General features: G+C 33.8%; 1 protein-coding gene across 1 annotated transcript in view; it reads right to left on the bottom strand.

Annotated features, from left to right (window-relative positions):
- Positions 1 to 26,267, bottom strand: part of LOC138329805 (uncharacterized) — an 80,906-nt gene that overhangs the window by 32,662 nt on the left and 21,977 nt on the right. The window contains 10 exon segments of the mRNA XM_069277100.1: positions 547 to 567; positions 878 to 898; positions 8,172 to 8,204; positions 8,432 to 8,449; positions 9,349 to 9,409; positions 16,357 to 16,419; positions 18,243 to 18,305; positions 19,810 to 19,872; positions 20,358 to 20,420; positions 24,466 to 25,151. Of these exon segments, the coding sequence (XP_069133201.1) occupies positions 547 to 567; positions 878 to 898; positions 8,172 to 8,204; positions 8,432 to 8,449; positions 9,349 to 9,409; positions 16,357 to 16,419; positions 18,243 to 18,305; positions 19,810 to 19,872; positions 20,358 to 20,420; positions 24,466 to 25,136 (1,077 nt within the window). The 5' untranslated portion in view covers positions 25,137 to 25,151.

Genomic DNA, 26,267 nt, shown 5'->3' with positions numbered 1-26,267 from the left:
ATACTATAGCAATAAGGAGGTTGTGTCACATATTGAGCGATATCTCACATACGTTATGTAGGATGTACGTTTAATACTATATCAATAAGGAGGTTGTGTCACATATTGAGCGATATCTCACATACGTTATGTAGGATGTACGTTTAATACTATAGCAATAAGGAGGTTGTGTCACATATTGAGCTATATCTCACATACGTTATGTAGGATGTACGTTTAATACTATAGCAATAAGGAGGTTGTGTCACATATTGAGCGATATCTCACATACGTTATGTAGGATGTACGTTTAATACTATAGCAATAAGGAGGTTGTGTCACATATTGAGCGATATCTCACATACGTTATGTAGGATGTACGTTTAATACTATAGCAATAAGGAGGTTGTGTCACATATTGAGCGATCTCACATACGTTATGTAGGATGTACGTTTCATGACGTTAATTTATGTCATTTCAACACGAGTAAATGACTCACTACCATATATGATTTACCACTAAAGTTTGGATTAATTCGATAAAATGTGATAAAATGTAATACTTACTGTGAAGTCATTCCCTATGTACTGTAACATAAAATGATCAATTAAGGATAATTAGACAACAACAAATCCTATGATAGATTCTTATTAACAATTGCGGGCAATCAGCATATACAGAAAACAGGGATTAAATAAGTTCCTTACGTTTTATGACTAGCTAGTGTCAAAGTGAAACGTGTAATTTTAATGTGTGCTGAATGCCATAAAATATTTACCGCTAATCTGTATCCGATACTTTATGATATGCGTTATCAATAAAAGGTACATATTCTTGTTTTCTGACTAGCATATAAATATATTTCCTTTACGACAGAAGACAAACATCGGTACTCACCTGGCAGTGAGGACAGGTTTTCTGTGAATCAAAATGTAATAAAAAATATAACGTAAATTACGACATACAACACATGTATAAGCGTGTATATTTATATTATAATTAATGCGACACTCATGTTTGTCTCAAACACGCGATAACGACAGCAATTCAATGGGTGATATACCTGATGATAATTACTAATTAACAACCACTATCTGAATATACTTCTTACTAATTAACATAAGCAACTGAGCAGGACCAGTAATACATATTAACGTAGACCGTCCCTTCTGTGACGTCATACGTTTGTAACGTCGCTATCCGGATCCTGGCAAACGTATTTTATTTCTCCGTACCCATCTATTGTAACTCACTTCTGACATCGGCATTGGAGAAAATACCTCGTGAGCTCGTCTGCAACCTTTCTGAGTGTTTACTTGATAGTGTGTCAATCTAAAGGTGTGGCAATCGGTAAATATAGTATAATTGTGAAAATTCGTGCATAAAGTAAAATCCAAGAATCACTAAACAGTCATATCATGGAATAACACATGGATTTACGGGAGGCAAAAAGAAAAACTTCACGTCAATAGTATGAATTACCGTTATCATTACAAATCTGTACCTATCTTTTTGAATAGAAATAAATTGTCACAGTAGATGGATGCCTAAGGAAGTTAGCGGTGTTTTGAATGGAAACATTAGAGTTTCGAGCTTCAATAGCTAGGCACTCTTCGTAAGATACCGGTATACTAATTTTCGTCCGGAAACGGACAAACAAAATACGGAAATAAAATTGCTGGAAAATATTTTCATTTTATTTTATTAAAATATTTACTTATAATTTGAAAGATGCTATAACGGGAAATAGTCCATTTTAATACGGTATCACACAGAGCAAAAATTCGTCTCAGAAAAAACTGATGTATTTTCTGCTGAATTAGACTCTTTTTGGAAGTTTGAGGTCAGGCCTACATGTAGCTTGCAAACTGGTTTATTATATTTTATATAATAAATAAAATCATTAAGATATGTGATTATTGTGTTATCTTGTATTGTTCAATAATATAATGAATATATTAAAATTAACAAGGGTAAATGAATAGCATAAAACATTGAACAGTGCTACGGATTTGCCTATTCTAAGGTTTTCAGGCCAAAATTTAAGGGGTATTAGAAAGCAAATCGGTCATATTTTGAAAAATAATACGGTGAGGTATACTTTTTATTGGTTTTTCTTATTGCAAATAAGTCAATCTTCATGGAAATTATAAAAAATCGATTTTTCCTTTGATCATTTTTTCAGAAAAAAAAGAAAACATGACTAGTTTGATGAAATTTTTCACTAAAATTGGGTCCGGATTTGTTTTTAAAATAACGATATTTCGTTTTATTGTGGAAAACCCAGCTAATTTGATATAGTTATGAATTATATATCACCTACTGACGGTATGAACATGTTGCGGGCATATTCTTTTTATGTTAAGGGATGTTACAGGGAGGAAATATTATTTATTTAAAAATCCTTAAAATCCGGAATTTCTTGTCATTAGTACATATCTTTAAGCAACCCTGGACGAAAAATTAACCCGGTGACATATGATTTTTATGTGGTTTTTGTGATCAGGAGATACCTAAAATCAAAATATCAAAAAATAAACGAAATCCCTGAGAGGAAACCAAAATGTACGTTCTCTACCTTGGCAAAATGTAAAAAAAAAAACCAAAAAACAATGAACTAACATTGCAATCTGGATGTAGCATCATCGTTGTTTTACATATACATACCAGTTCAAATTCGATTTGTTTACATCTTATAGTAACCCGATATAATCAGCAAAGCGTAAAAACGATGTCGTTAGAGGTCGGAGTACAAGGAGAAAAGCATTCAAGCTGAAATCCTAGCTAGTATACTATTTTGGTATCCAGTCCTCGACGGCTAAATCTTTCGGGCTGATTATAATAAATCGGACACCATAAACACTCAGCAATTAATTGCAATATATTAGGTTAATATACATGTATCGAGATAGTACTCATGGAAACTACCCAAACACGAAAAACCGCAATGTCGTCTCAACGTTTGATACAACCAGGACAGCCATTACATTGTGAATCATGTTACAGAGACCAAGTAGAAAGACAGGCATTAGCTTCATGTTTTTTTATTTCTCCCGCAGATGTAAAATAGTTTGACTATCGGTAATCTGATCTACCTCTTATGACAAAATCAAAACCAATAATATAAGACTCTTTCATATGTCGATATGAAGGATAGGGATATTCTACGCGAGGGTCACAAAAGGTAGTAAAACCCGAGGCTTGTCGAGGGTTTTACAACATTTTGTGATCCCAAGGGTATGATATCCCTTTCTTCATATCCACCTATAAAAGAGTATTTTTCTTTCCTACTTTGACGTTTTATTGCAATTTCACAATTATAATATCCTGCCATTTTGAAATAAATTCGAAGAAATCCACGGCTGAAAATTAATTTTTCATACATGCAAAAGCATGTGATATTTTCAACAAAAATTCCGTTGTTTGCATCTTTTATGAAAGTTTGTGAAAAAATGTTAAAATTTTACCGAGGAAATAAAAATTTTATTGACGCCGTGACGACACGAGGCTTTACATGAGTAGCCATGCAATACAGCCTCAGGAGACATGAGTGTATTGCCCTAGACCAGCCAGTATTACACCAGTAGGTATGAAAGAAAATGCTTTCTTCCATAGTAAAACCGACTCGTATAAGTTATGCGAACATAAATTATATGGCTGTTATAACAGATACTTATCGTATCAAAAATAATATAAGAATACACAATTAAAACCCTATCATCTTTTAGCGGTACCTCCACACTCAATGCCTTGGCACCTCTCAATTCAAGGGCGTTAAGGTAGCTCCATACTTTTGGGAAATACCATGTCATTTTTTTCTAACAGGTCTTATTTTCTTGCATTTTTCATGTAGATTTCAAATCTGTAAAGATAAATGGCTGTTCTCGAACTACTTTTTGAGATATTTGAGCTTGAAATATACCATCCATGCAAATTTGCTGGCCGAAAATAGAAGAATTCATAAAATTATGTTTTCTGTAATATTAGGGTGAACGTAGTCTCGATCCTGTTGATTTTTTGTCCTAAAGTTCTAACGATAGAACAATATACAAAACTCTTGTATTTTTACAAATGCTAACTAATTTTTGTTATTTTCCAGCACCGTTTCTATACGTAATTATCATGTTTTGCCATATTTTCGCCCGTAAAAAATCAATGAATAGGCCAAAAAGGAAATGAAAACCCATGTCAATTTCACAATATTTGTATATGATATGACCAAGATAATATGTTTTTCAAATATCATATAAAAACATGGGGTCCTCGATCAAAATTTCACAATTTTGTAAGCTTGAAGTTTGTAACTCACAACCCTACCCCCATTTCATCCAGTGCTAAGATGGGTTATATTTGACTATTTTTTGAAAATCGTGCCGCAAAAAAACATTCCACATCAGTTCATATGTTTTTGTGATAGTATATCTGGTTTATGTCTGTTTGTTTTTATGATTTTCTCCAAATTTTGTGTTTAAAGGAAATCCGTATGCGATTTTTTTAGAATTCCGGAATTTCGGTCCGGCCGGGTCCCCTCTTATCATTTATAGCGACGAACGGCACTTCCGGTGTTTGAAAATCCATTCCCATTTACGACAGGGAACGCAAAAACCTCAGAGATAGCATATAATTTTCACTTCACTGCTTTTATTTGATTTATTTAATGATTTTAAACATTCAATATTATATGTAGACGATTTTCACCTATTGAAAAAATATCCAAGTGGGATGTCGTGGCGTATCGGAAACCATTCTGGAATTCAAAACAACCTCCACAACTTCCGGTATAGCGTCATATGAATTGGCGCGGTTTTCAAAAGTATGGACCTACCTTAAACATATATATCATATATAAAACCTTCCCAATAAGGCATGGTTTCTGGATGGAGGTTGAGGAAGTAATCACGTTCTCGTGTATCAATATTAATAGGGGAAATAATTTCCATTTCACAATAAAGGCGTTATCAGAAAGGCATGATGTCGACTTTCATAAAAAGTTTTAAATGATGCATATATTTAGGTCATGGTCGTTATCAAGTAAAAACGTTGTAACACGAATATCACTTGTCATCCTAAAGTTATCGTCATCGACATTTATCTCAACTTTGACATAGCTATGACGGGTTTTGTACACCATGTACGTGTTTTAGAATTATAATAGCATAGACAAGGTTTGTGTGAGTTAATAACTTCGAAAATGACTCCGTTCAGTTGGATATTATCTGTTCAGAGTTTACGAGGTATCAGACTATTAACTTCACCAATGTGTTACAGCTGGGGTGATTAATGTGATAAACAAGCTTACAGTAAGCGTTGCAAGCAGCACACGCCACCTGCCTATCATTGAATGAAGTTTGAACAATTTCTGTTGATGTTTTCTCAAGTTGTCGTCCGAAAATAATGCTTTGTGAAACAATCTAATTTAGTAACATTGACCTTGGTAGTTTACCGGTCAACCCCAAATTCAATCCCAAACTGTTATTAATCATATGCTACCATTGTGTGAAGTTAAATAAAAATCCATCGATTTGTTTTCTCAAGTTATCATCTGGAAACCAAATAAGACAAATAGTACTACATTGTGTATGCACTGCATTAAATACTACTTTCACGAAATTGAACTAAATTGTAAAATTTATATAATTATTTTTTCTTTGTTTTCTTTTTCTTTCTTTTGTATGTATGTTTTCCATTTTTCGTCAAACAATATATCAAATTTTACATTAATCACATAATCATGAAATATTAATAGAGTTATCTTCCATGCACATCTTTCACTCTGCCATTCTTTGATTCATCATTATAATTACATTGTTTGATTATTTTATAGAGAGGGAAAGGGAGAGAAAAATTTTTTTTTAAAAAACAAAGAATTGGGAAGGAAAGAAAGGATAATTGGATAACTAGAAAGGAGAGATCGTGAAGAATAAGAGTTAAATATAGATATATTCTTATATGAAGAATAATGAATCAACTAATGAAAACATGAGTAAAAAAAAGTAAAGAAAGAAAAAGTTTTTTCTCCTTTTCTATAAGCTATATATCTTTGAACATATTAATAATCTTTAATAGAGTTTTAAAAAGTCATCACATTTAAAAAACCATCTAAATCTTTGATATATGCCGTTATGATTATATCTAAAAGTCCTGAACTTCAGAATATTCCCAAAATAGATGAGTGATTGTTTCCCTTTCTAAAGCACATAACAAACAGTGAGGATTATTAGAGAGACCAATTTTACAAAGATAAGTGTTAGTTGTTAGTATGTAATGGGAAATTCGAAACTGAAGCCACTTAAGTTTAGTATTATTGGTAGAGATGAAGGGTATATTGTATATATCTTTCCATGTTTCTTGATCGTAGTCAAAAGAGGTTCCCCGTTTAGCTTGACCAGTTATTACAGTATTGTTTTTGACAAGTGCTCTATAAAACTCTTGGATTTCACAAATGTTTTTCAGTGTAATTTCAAGACTAAAAGGAATAGTTGGATAAAATAATGTTTCATTTGGTAAATTTACATTCTTCAGATACTTTTTAAAACTGGATATCAGTCCAAGATAATTACTTATTACACCATACATACATATTACAAAATTCATCATATGTAAGGAATGAACATCGAGAAACACTTTTTAACAGGTCTTGTATAATTGAAATTCCCTTTCTAAAACATGATTGGTAGAAAATCGTTTTATTTCCAACAATAATGTTTTTAATGTACCAAATTGGTGTCTTAAGAACAGGGTGTTTTTCAGCTTCTAATTGGTTATCCTTTAATCTTAGTTTTAACCATGCTGTAAATACATCCGTCCAAAAAACATTCTTACAATTAGATAACATTTTATTCAGATATTCACTTCCACAGTTTGCCAAATAAAGAAAGTTTACTTTAGTTTTTAGAATCATTTGCATTTACCATTTGATCTAAAAATTCTTCTTATCCACCCTTTCTTTAACGAGTCTATAAACGATGAAAGATGAATCATTCTCAAACCTCCATCTATATAATTATGGATAACTACATCTCGCTTAACTTTATCTGAGTTGCTCTTCCAAAGAAAATTAAAAAGAACTGTGTTAAGATGCTTTACAAAATTTTACAAAAAGTGAAATAAAAATATGATTTAACTGAGAAATTAAGAGATTTTATGATACACACTCTACCAATAGTAGATATTTTCATTTTGTTCCATGTTTGTATTAATTTTTTTAGTTTACATAATTTTTTATCAAAGTTCAAGTTTTCTTTGTTTTATTGCTAAATTTGATTTTCGGATTGGCCAATTTTATGAAAACAATCCTCTGAAAATTCACTAGAATCGTACATCAAAACTATTTTTAAAATACGTATAAGCAATGATGTCACCATTTTTTAATTTCATTGAGAGATGAAAAAAAACCTTTTGTGAGAATAAGCTATACGGATTCATACAGTTTGAAAACCATTTGGTCATACCCTGATGGAATTAAACAAAAAATCCCAGAGGGATCTTGCCGCCCACCAAAGAATGATATATGTCTGACACTGAAAAGAGGGATCTATTCTCTGCTTTTCAAACTTTTTCAAACATACTACATCAAAAATTTGAGACAGATCACTTAAGTACTTTCTGAGAAATAGCAGTAACAAACTATCAAAATCCAACATGGCTGCCTGGTGGCCATCTTTTTGATCGATCAGTCCCTAAATACAACATGCACAACTAGGGCCCTAGGGGAACCTAGATATGAAATTTGAGAGTCCCTTCTGTGCTTTCTTATAAATAGCAATACTTTAAATATAAATTTCTATGTTGGCTGTCTGGCTGCCATCTTACATGAAAGTTGAGACAGATCCCATCAGTACTTTGTGAGAAATAGCGATAACAAACTTTAACTATCAAAATCCAAGATAGCTGCCTGGCGGCCATGTTGTTGATTGATTAGTCCAAAAATGCACTATGCAAAACTAGGGCCCTAGGGGAATCTACATATGAAATTTGAGACAGATCCTTCCAGTATTATGTGAGAAAAAGCGATAGCAATAATTGTTAACGGACGGACGGAAGGACTTAAAAAAGTGACTTAATTATGTAATTTTAAAAATACGTGACTGGCACAGGTGTATTTAATAGTGGAATAGAAACAAACATTTACTTGTCTAATTGTCACACAGGATTTACGTAAGGTAAACAAAAACATAGAAACAATACTTACACATCTACATGATGACTTGTCTTTTCCGCATGACTTTACAAAGAAAAACAAGAAATATCGACTAAACAAAGTTATAAAAAAATAACAGATCGGTGCATCAAAACGTTTAGTATATATTTTAATTGACTATCCAAAACAGATGCTGCTACATAGGTATATGTTTTGTTTGGAAAATTAATTTGAAAAAAATACTTATCATATTTTTGATGATGGGAACAATTGTTCTTGTTCTTGCTCATTATATTAACATTAAAACTCACCTGGCATCTATCTGCTCCCTGTAAAGTATAAGTGTGTAACAATTACTTATATTCCGAAAGCGAGTTTCATTTTCTGAATAGGCAGGCCTCATTTTGTTTATCAAATAGTTAATAATTCACCTTGACATGGACATGCTTTCAATTCAATCCATAATGAAATTGGAAGGGGTTTCTTATTTGTAAGCACAAAACAATTGTTCTACCTAATTTTAACAAGATCTGTAAGTCGCTTATGCTACGGAGCTTCATGACGTAAGCATACTGAAAACTTTGTTTTAATGAGATTTATCTCTAGTTTAACTTATCTCAAGCAAATGCAGAGCCAATGAGTACATATAATTAATAGAAAACATTGAGGTCTTACACTAAACACATGTTTTGCAATATAAACATAGGCAATGTATCCTATATAAATTATATCAATCACAGAGTCTCAAACTACCGTTTGGATAGTTCAGCAATAGGTAGATTAACATTTGTTTTAACATGTTTGTACTTTTCCCCCTCCCCCCATGTTTTTATAATTGAGAAATGTTTCTGAATTTATACATGTGTGTTTTGTGGTTTATGAAGTGATGACCTTTAATAATTCTTTCCTAATTAAACACACTAAGAAACAAAGCATTGTGTGTAGTTTGATCAAATTTATGATATAATCCACGCTTATTAATAAGGGGATGTAAATATTTTTGCTCTATTTGAAACTTTTTATTGTAGTTGATATTCTTTAAAATATTTAAGGCACTCGTGGTACCAGCGTTTGTAGACACAGACCACACATAAACAATGCATAACGGTGCATAATTCAAAAATACTCATATCGAACTCTTATATAATCACTTTTCCTCGTCAGATATTTATTCATTCTGATATTTACTATTTCTAAAGGTAAATTACATAATGCAGGTCCCCCTCACCTCCTTCAGACTCCTAATTTCAGCGTCTAGTTCTTTAATTCTCCCGTCATCTGTTGTCTTCCTAAAAACAAAATCAAATGACGAATCATTTATAATAATCCTACATTTGTAAACAATAGATCAGAACAGTTCGATAAGCAGCATTGTAAAAAAGAATAACTTCAAACAAATGTTAAATCATCATAGCAAAAACACAATACATAATATGAAATGACGTTAATGTATCAATACAAAGTGTGAAATGACGTGAATGTATCAATACATAATTCAATTTTGCTTGTTACGAGCATTTTCATTGGCTTAAAAAATTACTTTATCAGCCCATAAAACAAAACATATGGCGTCGCCGTTTGTGACGTTGCTTCTGCTTTGCTGGGATGATGGCGCAATGATTTCATATAGAAAAGAGTCCCAAAATGAATTTTGACTATTGAAGAGATTATCTTTAGTAAATTGAATTATAAGGATTAATTTCAATAGATTTTTTTTATGTTATGGAGATAAACACAAAAATCTTAGTGTACTCTCATCATAAACCGCTTCGCGGTTTATTTAGAGTACACTCAGATTTTTGTGTTATATCTCCATAACATAAAAAATCTATTCAAGTTAAGCCTTAAATAGTGTGATATGACGTCAATGTATAAATAAATAGTATGAAATGGCGTGAATGTATCAATACATAGTGTGAAATTATGTCAATGTATCAATTAAAAGTGTGAAATGACGTGATTGTATCAATGCATAGTGTGAAATGACGTTAATGAATAAATACATAGTGTGAAATGACGTGAATGTATCAATACATAGTGTGAAATGACGTGAATGTATCAATACATAGTGTGAAATGACGTCAATATATCAATTCACAGTGTGAAATGATGCTAATGTATATCAATACATAGTGTGAAATGACGTGAATGTATCAATGCATAGTGTGAAATGACGTGAATGTATCAATACATAGTGTGAAATGACGTCAATGTATCAATGCATAGTGTGAAATGACGTTAATGTATCAATACATAGTGTGAAATGACGTGAATGTATCAATACATAGTGTGAAATGACGTTAATGTATCAATAATAGTGTGAAATGACGTTAATGTATCAATAATAGTGTGAAATGACGTTAATGTATCAATACATAGTGTGTGAAATGAGTAATGTATCAATAATGTGTGAAATCGTAATGTATCAATATAGTGTGAAATGACGTTAATGTATCAATACATAGTGTGAAATGACGTCAATGTATCAATACATAGTGTGAAATGACGTTAATGTATCAATACATAGTGTGAAATGACGTATGTATCAATGTACAATAGTGTGAAATGACGTCAATGTATCAATACATAGTGTGAAATGACGTTAATGTATCAATACATAGTGTGAAATGACGTCAATGTATCAATACATAGTGTGAAATGACGTTAATGTATCAATACATAGTGTGAAATGACGTTAATGTATCAATACATAGTGTGAAATGACGTAATGTATCAATACATAGTGTGAAATGACGTTAATGTATCAATACATAGTGTGAAATGACGTAATGTATCAATGCATAGTGTGAAATGACGTCAATGTATCAATACATAGTGTGAAATGACGTGAATGTATCAATACATAGTGTGAAATGACGTAAATGTATCAATACATAGTGTGAAATGACTCAATGTATCAATACATAGTGTGAAATGACGTCAATGTATCAATACATAGTGTGAAATGACGTATGTATCAATCATAGTGTGAAATGACGTAATGTATCAATATATAGTGTGAAATGACGTCAATGTATCAATACATAGTGTGAAATGACGTCAAATGTGTGAAATGACTAATGTATCAATACATAGTGTGAAATGACGTAATTATAAATACATAGTGTGAAATGACGTAATGTATCAATACATAGTGTGAAATGACGTAATGTATCAATACATAGTGTGAAATGACGTCAATGTATCAATACATAGTGTGAAATGACGTCAATGTATCAATACATAGTGTGAAATGACGTAATGTATCAATACATAGTGTGAAATGACGTCAATGTATCAATTCATAGTGTGAAATGACGTGAATGTATCAATACATAGTGTGAAATGACGTGAATGTATCAATACATAGTGTGAAATGACGTTTATGTATCAATACATAGTGTGAAATGACGTCAATGTATCAATACATAGTGTGAAATGACGTTAATGTATATCAATACATAGTGTGAAATGACGTAATGTATCAATGCATAGTGTGAAATGACGTTAATGTATCATCATATGTGAAATGACGTGTGAAATGACGTAATGTATCAATACATAGTGTGAAATGACGTTAATGTATCAATACATAGTGTGAAATGACGTAATGTATCAATACAATGTATCAATCATAGTGTGAAATGACGTTATCAAAGTTGAAATGACGTCAATACATAGTGTGAAATGACGTTATGTATCAATACATAGTGTGAAATGACGTAATGTATCAATACATAGTGTGAAATGACGTCAATGTATCAATACATAGTGTGAAATGACGTAATGTATCAATACATAGTGTGAAATGACGTAATGTATCAATACATAGTGTGAAATGACGTAATGTATCAATACATAGTGTGAAATGACGTTAATGTATCAATATATAGTGTGAAATGACGTCAATGTATCAATACATAGTGTGAAATGACGTCAATGTATCAATACATAGTGTGAAATGACGTCAATGTATCAATACATAGTGTGAAATGACGTTAATGTATCAATACATAGTGTGAAATGACGTTAATGTATCAATACATAGTGTGAAATGACGTCAATGTATCAATACATAGTGTGAAATGACGTTAATGTATCAATACATAGTGTGAAATGACGTAATGTATCAATACATAGTGTGAAATGACGTTAATGTATCAATACATAGTGTGAAATGACGTTAATATATCAATGCTATAGTGTGAAATGACGTGAATGTATCAATAATAGTGTGTAATGACGTAATGTATCATAATGTATCAATCATAGTGTGAAATGACGTCAATGTATCAATAATAGTGTGAAATGACGTCAATGTATCAATACATAGTGTGAAATGACGTCAATGTATCAATACATAGTGTGAAATGACGTCAATGTATCAATACATAGTGTGAAATGACGTCAATGTATCAATACATAGTGTGAAATGACGTCAATGTATCAATACATAGTGTGAAATGACGTCAATGTATCAATACATAGTGTGAAATGACGTTAATGTATCAATACATAGTGTGAAATGACGTTAATGTATCAATACATAGTGTGAAATGAAATGCAATGTATCAATGCATAGTGTGAAATGACGTTAATGTATCAATACATAGTGTGAAATGACGTCAATGTATCAATACATAGTGTGAAATGACGTCAATGTAAATGGTGTGAAATGACGTATGTATCAATACATAGTGTGAAATGACGTTGTATCAACATAGTTGAAATTATTATATCAATACATAGTGTGAAATGACGTCAATGTATCAATGCATAGTGTGAAATGACGTTAATGTATCAATACATAGTGTGAAATGACGTTAATGTATCAATACATAGTGTGAAATGACGTCAATGTATCAATACATAGTGTGAAATGACGTCAATGTATCAATACATAGTGTGAAATGACGTCAATGTATCAATACATAGTGTGAAATGACGTCAATGTATCAATGCATAGTGTGAAATGACGTTAATGTATCAATACATAGTGTGAAATGACGTCAATGTATCAATGCATAGTGTGAAATGACGTGAATGTATCAATACTTCTGCTGAGATTAATACATGATCGAGAGCCTTAATACAAATGTTCAATATCAATTGTGTCTGATGACGTTTTTTTTAAGAAAGCAGACAAATATATAATCATGTAAAATCAGGTAATTTTTATGAAGTTGGTCAATGTTTAGAGTTAGTTATATAGGTGATTGTGTATTTGACTAATGTGTGAAGGCTGTTAACACCAGTGTGTGTAGACGATGGGTGTGATTTATATAGGATCCTCAGACCTATTAGGATGTTTGAGTGACAGACATATAATACACCACAGTGCTTGGTACCAAACACATGGATACACACTGTAACATTGAAATGCCAAGGTAGATATTGTTTTAATCCTGTTTATCGAAACGTTAAAACAAGTGGTATACTAAAGCAATGATATCACTATTTTTTTAATTTCATAGTCATATGAAAGCAATTCTGCTTGAAAACTGTGTAAATCCGCGCAGTGGATTCTCACAAAAGTTTGCAGACAAAATTGATTTCATAATCCGATTATTTGTTTTTTTAAATAGTAATATCAATGCTTTTAATAAATTTCCCAGACTACTTGATACAATAAAATACGTTTACATGTACGATTCCATTGATTTTCCAAGGGATATTTTTTCCAAATCAATACGCAAGATCAATGTTGTAACGTCACCTTCACGATAACGTTAGGTTTCCGCGCCGTTATCGGATGTTTTCCCACAGTGTATGCAAAAAGTGAATCGACCAATCAGAAAGCCAGATTTAGTATGAAAACAAAGAAAACAATAGGCCCGTGAGACTTAACGGTCACCTGATATTAGATACAAATTAGTAATGTCATTTACTAGCCAACACATCAATGTATCAATACATAGTGTGGAATGACATGAATGTATCAATACGATTTGTGTTCCTTTTGGCAAAAAAAATCACGAAATAGGAAACAATTTGTTGTGAACGCTTATTTACATAACATTAAGTAATCAAGAACATTAAAATACAATAAATGTATTTATTTACCATGAATCGATCTTTTAGTTTCAATAATGATTATTATTGCAAAGGGCAATAACTCATCAGTTACGATGGAATAAGAACATTGTTCATACTTGTTTTTTTTCTAATGTAATCGGCATACAATGTTTCGCTAATTTACACAAGTTATTATGTTCACTAAGAAGATCCAATTATACTATCAGTGCAAAGGGTAATAACTCCATATCCAAATCAAGCTGATTTCCGAACTCGTCTGAGATCTTTCCAATGCTAGTCCAAATACAAAGTTTCTATCAGATCGGTTCCACAGTTAGTTCAAATAGCTGAATCCCCGAAATGTCTATTCGATTATGTTGATGTATATCAAAGGACCAAACTTCCTGCTCATATGTTGTCGCAATTAGATCATTCAGTTTTACTATGACGAAAAAACGACGTCATTTCGGTGAATCTGACAAAAACGTTCGGAAACAAATAGACAAAATTCCGTCAGATAGTTAACAAATTCACGTGAAACTATTGATGGATAAAGCATTTCGCATTGATGGATACACCACAAGTTGAGCCGGCAGTAGTCATCGATCAGTATGTGCGGCCGTTGCAGAATGAAATTGACTATTTTAGTATGAAATCATTTTTTATATGTTTGTGTATGATCACCTGATGTTCTATTACAAATCGAGACAACTTGTTATAAATATCCAATATTCTCAACGGTTTACTGATTATTCGGTCGGAATTCTACTCACCGGTTACAAAACTCCATTACCGATTAATCAAACACGTATATACATTTGTATGTTTGTGTAATTATTGTCCAATGGGCAACGGTATAATATGTATATATACTGAAACGATACCTGATATTGATGGACACTTACTGATATTGTTTCAATGTTTGTAATAGTATAACAAGAGGCCCGATGGGCCTTACCGGTCATCTGACTATTAATACAATATGTAGTATAACTGAAATACATAGAAAGTCGTTTAATGATTGAAGCCTATTTGTCCCCTGTGACCTTGAATGAAGGTCGAGGTAATTCATATACGCAGACGTAATAGTTCTTATTCCCAGCATGATACTGGCCAATAACAGCATCCTAGGGCTTTTAGTTTCCATAAGAAGTCATTTAAAGATTTTAGCTTATTTGGCTCCTGTTACAGTGATAAAAAGAAAAGGTTGTTCATTTGAACAAACTTTGTAACTCGTCATTCCAGCACGATATAAGCCCCATACTATATCAGGTCTTTAGTGCTCTACAATATTAACAAGAAGTCGTTTAAATGTTTTAAACCTTTTAGACCCCCGTGACCTTGAATGAAGGTCAACTTGGTAGCCATTCATCACAGCATGCGACAGACCCAATATCAGGTCAGTAGGACTCGAAGTTATTCACAAGATAGCGATTAAAGAGTTTAGTCTTTTTGACTCCTGTGACTTAAACTGAAGGTGAATGTCATTCATTTGAACAAGCTTCGTAGCCATCCATCCCAGCATGCTACATACCCAATATTAGGTCTCTAATGCTTTCAGTTATTGACAGGAAATCCTTTAAATATCTAAGCCTTTTTAATCTCTACCACCTTAAGTGAAGGTTAAGGTCATTGATTTGAACAAATGTGGTGACATTCATTATAGCATGCTACATGCCCAATATGAGGTATGTAGGTCTCTTTGGCATTCACTAGAAGTCGTTAAAGAATTATCCTACTTGACCCTTGTGAGCTTGAATGAAAGTCAATGTCATTCATTTAAACAAATTGACTAACCCTTAATCATAGCATGCTAAAATCCCAATATGAGGTGTCTAGGCATCTTAGTTATTCACAAGAAGTTACTTATCATTTTTGTCAATGGTTGTGCTGGGGTCGACATCATTGGCGCCCGCTTTGAAATGATCTAACATATAGGTAGATGGTTTTTTAAGGATTAAAGTTGAGATGGGTATCGATATTTTGAATGGACCGCTAAAAGTTTGACATGCGTAAGTATCCGGGAAGGTAGAAAAATTATTACACAAGGAAATGACAAACATTTGTATATTTCATAAGCATTTATAACAATATAAAGTTTACGCCATGTAAACAATTAATCTTACTTTTACATTATACAGTTTGCATTAGCTTTAATACACAATAGCCCTAAATAGTATCTCTGTAGAAAAATCGTTTATCTAATATAGTTTAATCTCACCTTTCTTTCAGACTTCTGATTTCAGCCTCTAGTCGTTTGTTCTTTTCGGCTTCTGTCTCCTTCCTGTATACAAAATTAAACGATAATTCTGTGACATTGGAATTTTTCAAAACATCAGTTACTCTATTGAAACGCAGTGTGAAGAAATCATGACGTGATTGTGTTACGTTATGTATTTATCATTACCACCTAGTCGACTTATTGATGGATTGGTCTTCGGAGTATATAAACATTTTTTCTACTGATATTTAATGCAAAGAAAATAGTTTTTGTAGTACCATATTTTGGCGGCCGTTGCAGGATGAAATTGACTATTCCATTATGATTTTTTTTATGTTTGTATACGCTCACCTGATGTTCCATTGCAAATTGAGACAACTTGTTATAAATATTCAATAATCTCAACGGTTTGATTATTTGGTCGGAATTCTACTCATCGGTAACAAAAATCCGTAACCGGATAATCAAACACGTATATACATTTGTATGTTTGTGTAATTATTGTCGAATGTGAAACGATATAAGGTGTATACATGTATAAAATGAAACGATACCTGAGGTGGATAGACACTTACTGATGCTGTGGCAATGTTTGTAATAGTATAACAAGAGGCCCAATGGGCCTTACCGGTCATCTAAATGTTAATACAATATATGGTATAACTGAAATACATAGAAAGTCGTTTAATAAGTGTAGCTTATTTGAGCCATGTGACCTTGAATGAAGGTCGAGGTCATTCATATAAGCAGACGTAATATTCCTTATTCCCAGCATGAGACAATAACAGCATCTAGGGCTTTTAGTTTTCCACAAGAAGTCATTTAAAGATTTTAGCCTAATTGGCCCCTGTTACCTTGATAGAAAGAAATGGTCGTTTATTTGAACAAACTTTGTAACTCGTCATTCCAGCATGATACAAGCCCCAAACTATATCAGGTCTTTAGTGATCTTAAATATTGACAAGAAGTCGTTTAAATATTTAAACCTTTTAGACCCCCGTGACCTTGAATGAATGTCAACTTGGTAGCCATTCATCACAGCATGCGACAGACCAAATACCAGGTCAGTAGGACTCTAAGTTATTCACAAGAAAGCGATTAAAGAGTTAAGTCTTTTTGACTCCTGTGACTTTAACTGAAGGTGAATGTCATTCATGTGAACAAGCTTCGTAGCCATTCATCCCAGCATGCTACAGATCCAATATTAGGTCTCTAGTGCTCGTAGTTATTGACAAGAAATAATTTGAATATTTAAGCCTTTTTAATCTCTACCACCTTAAGTGAAGGTTAAGGTCATTGATTTGAACAAATGTGGTGACCTTCATTATAGCATGCTACATGCCCAATATGAGGTATGTAGGTCTCTTTGGCATTCACTAGAAGTCGTTAAAGAATTATCCTACTTGACACTTGTGAGCTTGAATGAAAGTCAATGTCATTCATTTAAACAAATTGACTAACCCTTAATCATAGCATGCTAAAATCCCAATATCAGGTGTCTAGGCATCTTGGTTATTCACAAGAAGTTACTTATCATTTTTGTCAATGGTTGTGCTGGGGTCAATATCAATGGCGCCCGCTTTGAAATGATCTAACATATAGATAGATGATTTTTTAAGGATAAAAGTTGAGATGGGTATCGATATTTTGAATGGACCGCTAAAAGTTTGACATGCGTAAGTATCCGGTAAGGTAGAAAAATTATTACAAATGGAAATGACAAACATTTGTATATTTCATAAGCATTCATAACAATATAAAGTTTACTCCATGTAAACAATCAATCTTACTTTTACATTGTACAGTTTGCACTAGCTTTAATACACTAATAGCCCTAAATAGTATCTCTGTAGAAAAATCGTTTATCTAATATAGTTCAATCTCACCTTTCTTTCAGACTTCTGATTTCAGCCTCTAGTCGTTTGTTCTTTTCGGCTTCTGTCTCCTTCCTGTATACCAAATTAAAGGATAATTCTGTGACATTGGAATTTTTCAAAACATCAGTTACTCTATTGAAACGCAGTGTGAAGAAATCATGACGTGATTGTGTTACGTTATGTATTTATCATTACTACCTAGTCGAATTATTGATGGATTGGTCTTCAGAGTTTATAAACATTTCTTCTACTGATATTTAATGTAAAGAAAATGGTTTTTGTAGTACCATATTTTTGGCGGCCGTTGCAGGATGAAATTGACTATACCATTATGAAACCATTTATTTTTTTATGTTTGTATACGCTCACCTGATGTTCCATTGCAAATTGAGACAACTTGTTATAAATATTCAATAATCTCAACGGTTTGATTATTCGGTCGGAATTCTACTCATCGGTAACAAAAATCCGTAACCGGATAATCAAACACGTATATATATGTGTATGTTTGTGTAATTATTGTCGAATGTGAAACGATATAAGGTGTATACATGTATAAACTGAAACAATACCTGAGGTGGATAGACACTTACTGATGTTGTGGCAATGTTTGTAATAGTATAACAAGAGGCCCAATGGGCCTTACCGGTCATCTAAATGTTAATACAATATATAGTATAACTGAAATACATAGAAAGTCGTTTAATGATTGTAGCCTATTCGACCCCTGTGACCTTGAATGAAGGTCGAGGTCATTCATATAAGCAGACGTAATAGTCCTTATTCCCAGCATGAGACATTAACAGCATTTAGGGCTTTTAGTTTTCCATAAGAAGTCATTTAAAGATTTGAGCCTATTTTGCCCCTGTTACCTTGATAGAAAGAAATGGTTGTTCATTTGAACAAACTTTGTAACTCGTCATTCCAGCATGATAAAAGCCCCATACTATATCAGGTCTTTAGTGCTCTTAAATATTGACAAGAAGTCGTTTAAATATTTAAACCTTTTAGACCCCCGTGACCTTGAATGAAGGTCAACTTGGTAGCCATTCATCACAGCATGGGACAGACCCAATCTCAAGTCAGTAGGACTCTTAAGTTATTCACAAGAAAGCGATTAAAGGGTTTAGTCTTTTTGGCTCCTGTGACTTTAACTGATGGTGAATGTCATTCATTTGAACAAGCTTCGTAGCCATCCATCCCAGCATGCTACATACCCAATAATAGGTCTCTAATGTTCGTAGTTATTGACAGGAAATCCTTTAAACATTTAAGCCTTTTTAACCTCTACGAAGTTTAAGGTCATTGATTTGAACAAACCTGGCAGCCATTTATGTTAGAATGCTGCAGGCCCAATATCAAGTCTCTAGGCCTAGGTTATTTGGTCAAGTACGGTAAATACGTTAAAACACAGATTTGTTTTAAATTCCCAGCATTTTTATGTATATTTCAATGTCAAGATTGCCGATTAACCGGTTACTAAGTCGGAAGATTTTCCAAGTAATTGGTTAGTGAATTTCAACCGGTTTAACAACCATAAAATAGTATAGGATTGACATCTTCTAAACATTCTTACCCATCTTTTAGACTCTTATTTTCATTCTCAAGTCGTTTGATCCTTCCGGCTTCTGTTTCCTGTCTGTAAAAAAATTCACACCAAACATGATTTGTCATTACAGCCAAATATTCAGGAATAATCAGAGAAATACAAATGCTTCTAATGCATTGCAATAAAACAGATAAATACAGATGTTTGATTGACCTAATATTAACCTTTTTAGTATTGTTGGTAAGTTTTTATGACTATTGTTGCGTGGTATTTATCTTTTTGTCAATGGTAGGGTCAATACAAATGGCGCCCGCTTTGAAATGACCCAACATGTAGGTAGATGATAAAGTTGAGAATGGTATTTGGAATGAACCGCTAAAAGTTAGACCCGCATAAGTAACCGGCTATCCTGTAAGGTAGATAAATTATTTCAAGGCAATGACAAGCATTTGTATAGTCTATAAACATTAGTAACAATATAAGGTTTACACCATGTAAACAATCGATTTTACTTTTCGATTCTGACAATTTGCACTCGTTTTAATAGTACCTAAGAAACCTAAATAGTACCTCACCTTTCTTTCAGATTCCTGATTTCAGCCTCTAATCGTTTGTTCTTTTTGGCCTCTGTCTCCTTCCTTTATACAAAATCAACTGACTTATTATGTGATAGCACAGTTAAAGTGTTTAAAACATCAGTTACTCTCTTAAAACCAAGTGTGAACAAATTACCACACGTTTGTGTTACGTTATACATACGACACATTTTTAACATGGACAATCTATTTCCGATTGCATTGAGAATATAGATCCTTATACTAATGCCATATCGTTAAGCTAAATTGCAGTACCCTTTTGATTATGTTTAGAACGTACTCAAAAGAAATAGAAGAGATCTTAGAGGGATATTGATGCCTACCAGAGAATGATATATATGTCTGTCAATAGAAAGGAGGATCCTTTTTCTACTTTAGCTTTTTCCCTCTCCCTTTCAAATTATGAATGCACATAAGGAAAACTCACATCAAGTTTGATAACATGACCGGTAATTTGCTTAGCAGAAACAGTTACTTAAATTGGTCACTGGCAACTATGGTGTTTAAAAATGGATGGGCAGAACTCAGGGTCAATAAGACTCAACAAGTTTTATTTAATTCATGGAAGCTAGACCTAGTTAATTATTTCACAGAAAGTGACAAAATCCCAAGATAGATATCTATCTTAAGGCCATCCTATTGACAGATTGGTCCAAAAATGTAATATGCACCACAAGAGTTGAAGGGGAACCAACATATCAATTTTGAGACAAGATACCTTTAATGACTTTCCGAGAAATGAGGGTAACAAACTTTAACTATCAAAATCATGTAAACGGGTCATTTCCAAATTGCACACCCTGGGTCCTAGGGAACATATGCATGAAATTTGAGATAGATACCTTTAGTATTTTCTGAGAAGTAGCGGTAACAATCTTTAATTATCTAAATCCGAGACAGTTGACTGTCCGCTGTCTGTTTGGCTGATCGGTCCCAAAATGGAATAAGGCTAGGATACTAGGGGATCCTAATATGATACTTGAGAAAGATTAATTTAGTACTTTCTGACAAATAGCGGGTACAATGATTGTTAACGGACGGAAGGACGGTTCACGGATGAAAGGCAATTTCGATAGTCCTACCACCATCAGATGGTGGGATAAAAATAATACTTACAATAATGCCGAAGCTTACTTAAATTAAACAATCTGATTACATTATCAACGCATCAGCACACAATTATTTTCGAGGAAGAAAATGGAAGCAAACATTTGAATATAACTAGGACTTTCAATTTTCATTGCTAATGAACTTCATATTTATAACATGCCTGGCCTTAGTAACGTAACGTTGCTCTGGATAATAAATTGGCACATCTCCTAGCCACAACACAACATCGAATCTGTACTGCTATCGTCTGTTTCCAAAGTAAATGTACAACTGTATTATAAACCACTTAAGTGTGATTGTAATAGCTTAGTCCAAGTTGACTCAAAACTATTTGATTCAAAAGTGAGTCTCAATGCTCATTTTTTAATAACCCCTGGACTGCTAGTATACGGAAGATCCATTTCAAAACATGTGAACAATCACCATCTATGGTAAAAAAAGTAAAAAAAAAACAAAAAAAAACAGCTATACATGACTTCATATCAGATGGAAATGCAATATATCGTACATATCCGTACATAGTGTTTAATATTATCACCGTTACCTGAATGAAAATGTCGTCTTTGATATTAGCATTTATTCCGTGCTACAATGTCAAAATGTTACTATGGCTAACTTTTCATATTCTAGTTGAAATGAAATTAAAAAAAAAAGAATCATATGGTAATGTGCAGTGTGACATTGGGTAGTGTTATATGGCCGGCCGAGTTATAGACCATGACACAGTATTACTTATATAGAAAGAAAAATATCTATAGAGTCAAACGCCTGTAATATACCTACTTCAGTTTCGCCACGTGATAATACACAGCCACTCTACTGGGACCCTTACAAGTAGTCGTGAAGGAACAGTAGTCGTGATTTGTGAAACATAAATTGTTTGCATCTCATGAAACACATTATTTCCACATATTCGTCAGCAGCTCCAGACATTCGGAAATCTGGACACACAGTAGACTATGCACACAATCAGACTAATGTTCCATCACAAATACTGGTTGGGTCCAAGTACTCCAATCGCCTAAAAGTCACATTTTTTTCCGAATAACATTTTACAAACTATTCCTATATAAATGTATACTTTTAGCGCCTTTACCAAAAATGGACCAAATTGACAATGATCTAAACCTTTGGTAAAATAAGAACAATAAATATTGATTTTTATCAATAAGATCTTTTAAACTATGAAGAGTATTTGATTCCACCAAATCCGTGAATTAAAATATGTAGAAAATTTCCAATCTTTTAGTCATTTTAACCCCGTCTGACCAAACTCTATAGATGCCTTGGGATAAGTCGGAACCAATTTGGACTTTTAACAAGAGGCCCAAGGGCCTTAACGGTCATCTGACTCATGGCACAAAACAACAGTCACAGTATAATGGTTAACAATTAATATAAGCAATACAAGGAACTCCTTTTTTAAATATGTAAGTTTCTGAAATAGGTAAAGGTCATTTGTTGAACAAACTTGGTAGCCCTTCATCCATATATGGTTTTAACCCATTCAAGGATGAAGGAGGAGTCGGATTTTAAAGCCAAATTTCAGCAAAGCTCCCATTTTGGACCCCTGACGTTCTATTCCCATGGGTCATACCTCGTCCATAAAAGGATGAAGGAGGAGTTGGATTTTAAAGCTTAAATTAAGAAAATTTACCCTTTTGGGGCCCCGCCCCTCAGCCCCTAGTGTCGGACCTTTCTCATTTATATAAAAAATAATTGTCCCTCCCCAATGATGTTTCACACCAAAAAAGGATGAAATCCATCTAAGGATGAAGGAGGAGTAGGATTTTAAAGCTAAAATTAAGAAAATTTACCCTTTTGGGGCCCTGCCCCTCTCACCCTAGGGGTCGGACCTATCTCATTTATATAAAATATGATTGTACTTCTCAAATCATGTTTTCAACCAAATATGGATGAAATCCATCCAAGGATGAAGGAGGAATAAGATTTTAAAGCTTAAATTAAGAAAATTTGCCCTTTTGGGGCCCCGCCTCTCAGCCCCTAGGGGTCGGACCTTTCTCATTTATATAAAAAATAAGTGTCCCTCCCCAATGATGTTTCACACCAAAAATGGATGAAATCCATCTAAGGATGAAGAAGGAGTAGGATTTTAAAGCTAAAATTAAGAAAATTTACCCTTTTGGGGCCCTGTCCCTCTGACCCTAGGGGTCGGACAAGGCTCATTTATATAAAATATGATTGTCCTTCCCTAATGATGTTTAACACTAAATATGGATGAAATCAACCCAAGGATGAAGGAGTAGGATTTTAAAGCTTAAAATAAGAAAATTTGCCCTTTTGGGGTCCCATCCCTCATCCCCTAGGAGTTGGACCAAGCTCATTTATATAAAATATGATTGTTCTTCCCCAATAATGTTTCACACCAAATATGGATGAAATTCATCCAAGGATGAAGGAGGAGTAGGATTTTAAAGCAAAAATTAAGAAAATTTGCCCTTTTGGGGCCCCAACCCTCAGCCCCTAGGGGTCGGACCAGGCTCATTTATATAAAATATGACTGTCCTTCCCTAATGATGTTTCACACCAAATATGGATGAAATCAACCCAAGGATGAAGGAGGAGTAGGAGTTTAAAGCTTAAAATAAGAAAATTTGCCCTTTTGGGGCCCCACCCCTCAGCCCCTAGGGATTGGACCAAGCTTATTTATAAAAAATATGATTTTCCTTCCCCAATAATGCTTCACACCAAATATGGATGAAATCCGCTTAGCGGTTAAGGAGGAGTAGCGTTTTAAATGAAAAAGTTTACGCACGACGGACGGCGGACGGCGGACGGCGGACGGCGGACGGCGGACAGCGGACAGCGGACGGCGGACGGCGGACAGCGGACGGCGGACGGCGGACGACGACGGACGAATCACGATGACTATAGGTCACTTCGGGTCAGATGACCTAAAAATGTTATGGCAATAATCTTACAGAAATAGATGTACGACAATGTAACAAGTACATACCTTCCCTGCTCATCATTTCCGACCTGCAGACTCCCAATAAGTGTTTCGAGTTCGTTCAAAGGACTCTCACTTTCGTTGAAGGACACCTCCTGAATGTTATCCGGGTATCCTATGGTTCCGTATGTCTTTGTTATCCCTGTTTTAGCAGTATTGACGATATCCGCTTTGTGATTCTCAGTCAGACATCTCTCATGTGCAGCTAAATCAGTCTCCACTTCAGCGATTCTTGCCAAAAGACTGTCACGGTATTGTTCCAGTCTCATGCGATTTGACATTCTGATCTGATTATATTTTCCCTTCAGCTCGTCAACAATTCCCTTAGTGTGGCTTATGATTTTCTCCCCTCGTGCCTCGACATTTCCGGTCATGTTAGCCGACTCATTATCAAATCCACTCAAACCTTCCTCAACTTGTTTGGCTTTTGTCTGTAGTGGGACCAGGACATTATCTCTAGTAATTGTATTTGATTCTTGTATCCGTTTCTTAAAAACTTCTAGGTGGTTATCTAGTAGAGCAAATCCATGTTTAAAATGACCGCCCGACTCGATATTGCAGTGGGGGCATGCCAGTGCCTCTTTACATTCAACTTCGAGACAGATATATATAGCATTCACAGTTGGGTGTTTTGGACATCGGACCTCGGTGGGCACTTGAGCTGCATGACTGGCCATACTTTAAATCCGAACCTGTAATATTATTATAAATGATAAATTATTTGTTCTTAAAGCAGAGTGGACAATTCATACACAATTGGATCATTTTATTTGAAGTAGTTATATATAATGAATCAATCACAAACAAGAGATCCCAGAGGGATCTTGGCGCCCACCAAGGAATGATCTATGTCTGACAATGGCAAGAAATATCTTTCTTTTGCTCTTTAATCTCCAACTATCATAATCCAAGATAGTGGCTGGTAGGCCATTTTGTTGACAGATCGGTCCCAAACTCTAGGTCATAACTGAACCCTACACATGAAGTTTGAGACAGATCCCTTCGATATTTTCCGAGAAATAGCGGTAACAAACTTCAGCTCTCAAAATGCAAAATGGCTGCATGTCAGCCATCTTGTTGATCGATCGGTCCTAAAATGCAATATGCACAACCAGAGTCCTAGGTTAATCTACATATAGAAATTGAGAAAGATAAAAAAATCCAAAATGTAGGTCAGAGTGACCTAGTTAAGTATTTGTTCTATTTTAGCATCATACACGCTAAATTCCGGGGATTCTCCTCCTACACGTATCCCATCCTCGATACACCACACTGTAAACTTTTAGTGTTTACTTAAGTACCAGTCTGCCTAAAAATCATGCAAATATCCAAAATTTTGATTTTTGAAATCCGAAAAATGTTCCAATGGCATGTTTATATTGAAGAACTATGTCTATAAAGCAACTTAAAACCATTAAATGTGAATAAAAATCATATTGAAAAAAACGAGCCCTTTAGAAAATTCACAACTCAAAAAATATGCCCATATATAAGCCTTTACAAGAGGCAAATTTATACATATTTTTTTCTTCTAAGACCGGGGTAGCTGAAAGTTAAGATCAGTTGTTTACAAAAGTGGCAGATATAATTAAATGATTCGCACAGAAAAAACTTTGTGTTTTTATGCAGAAATACAAAAATGTAGATATAAATATGCCGCTGATCTGAAGAAAAAGCCCGTTGAAAATATCATTTTTTCGTGAGAGTTATCCCCCTTTGTGGAATCTTCATTGGTAAACAATCCCGCCAGCTGTCAGAGCCAAATGACATGATAGACTGGTTCCCGCCTCAGTTACCTCTCTTGCGTA

The sequence above is a fragment of the Argopecten irradians genome, chromosome 8 (genome assembly GCF_041381155.1).
Source record: "Argopecten irradians isolate NY chromosome 8, Ai_NY, whole genome shotgun sequence".
In the NCBI taxonomy this organism is placed as follows: domain Eukaryota; kingdom Metazoa; phylum Mollusca; class Bivalvia; order Pectinida; family Pectinidae; genus Argopecten; species Argopecten irradians.
This window is presented reverse-complemented; position numbering and strand designations above follow the sequence as displayed.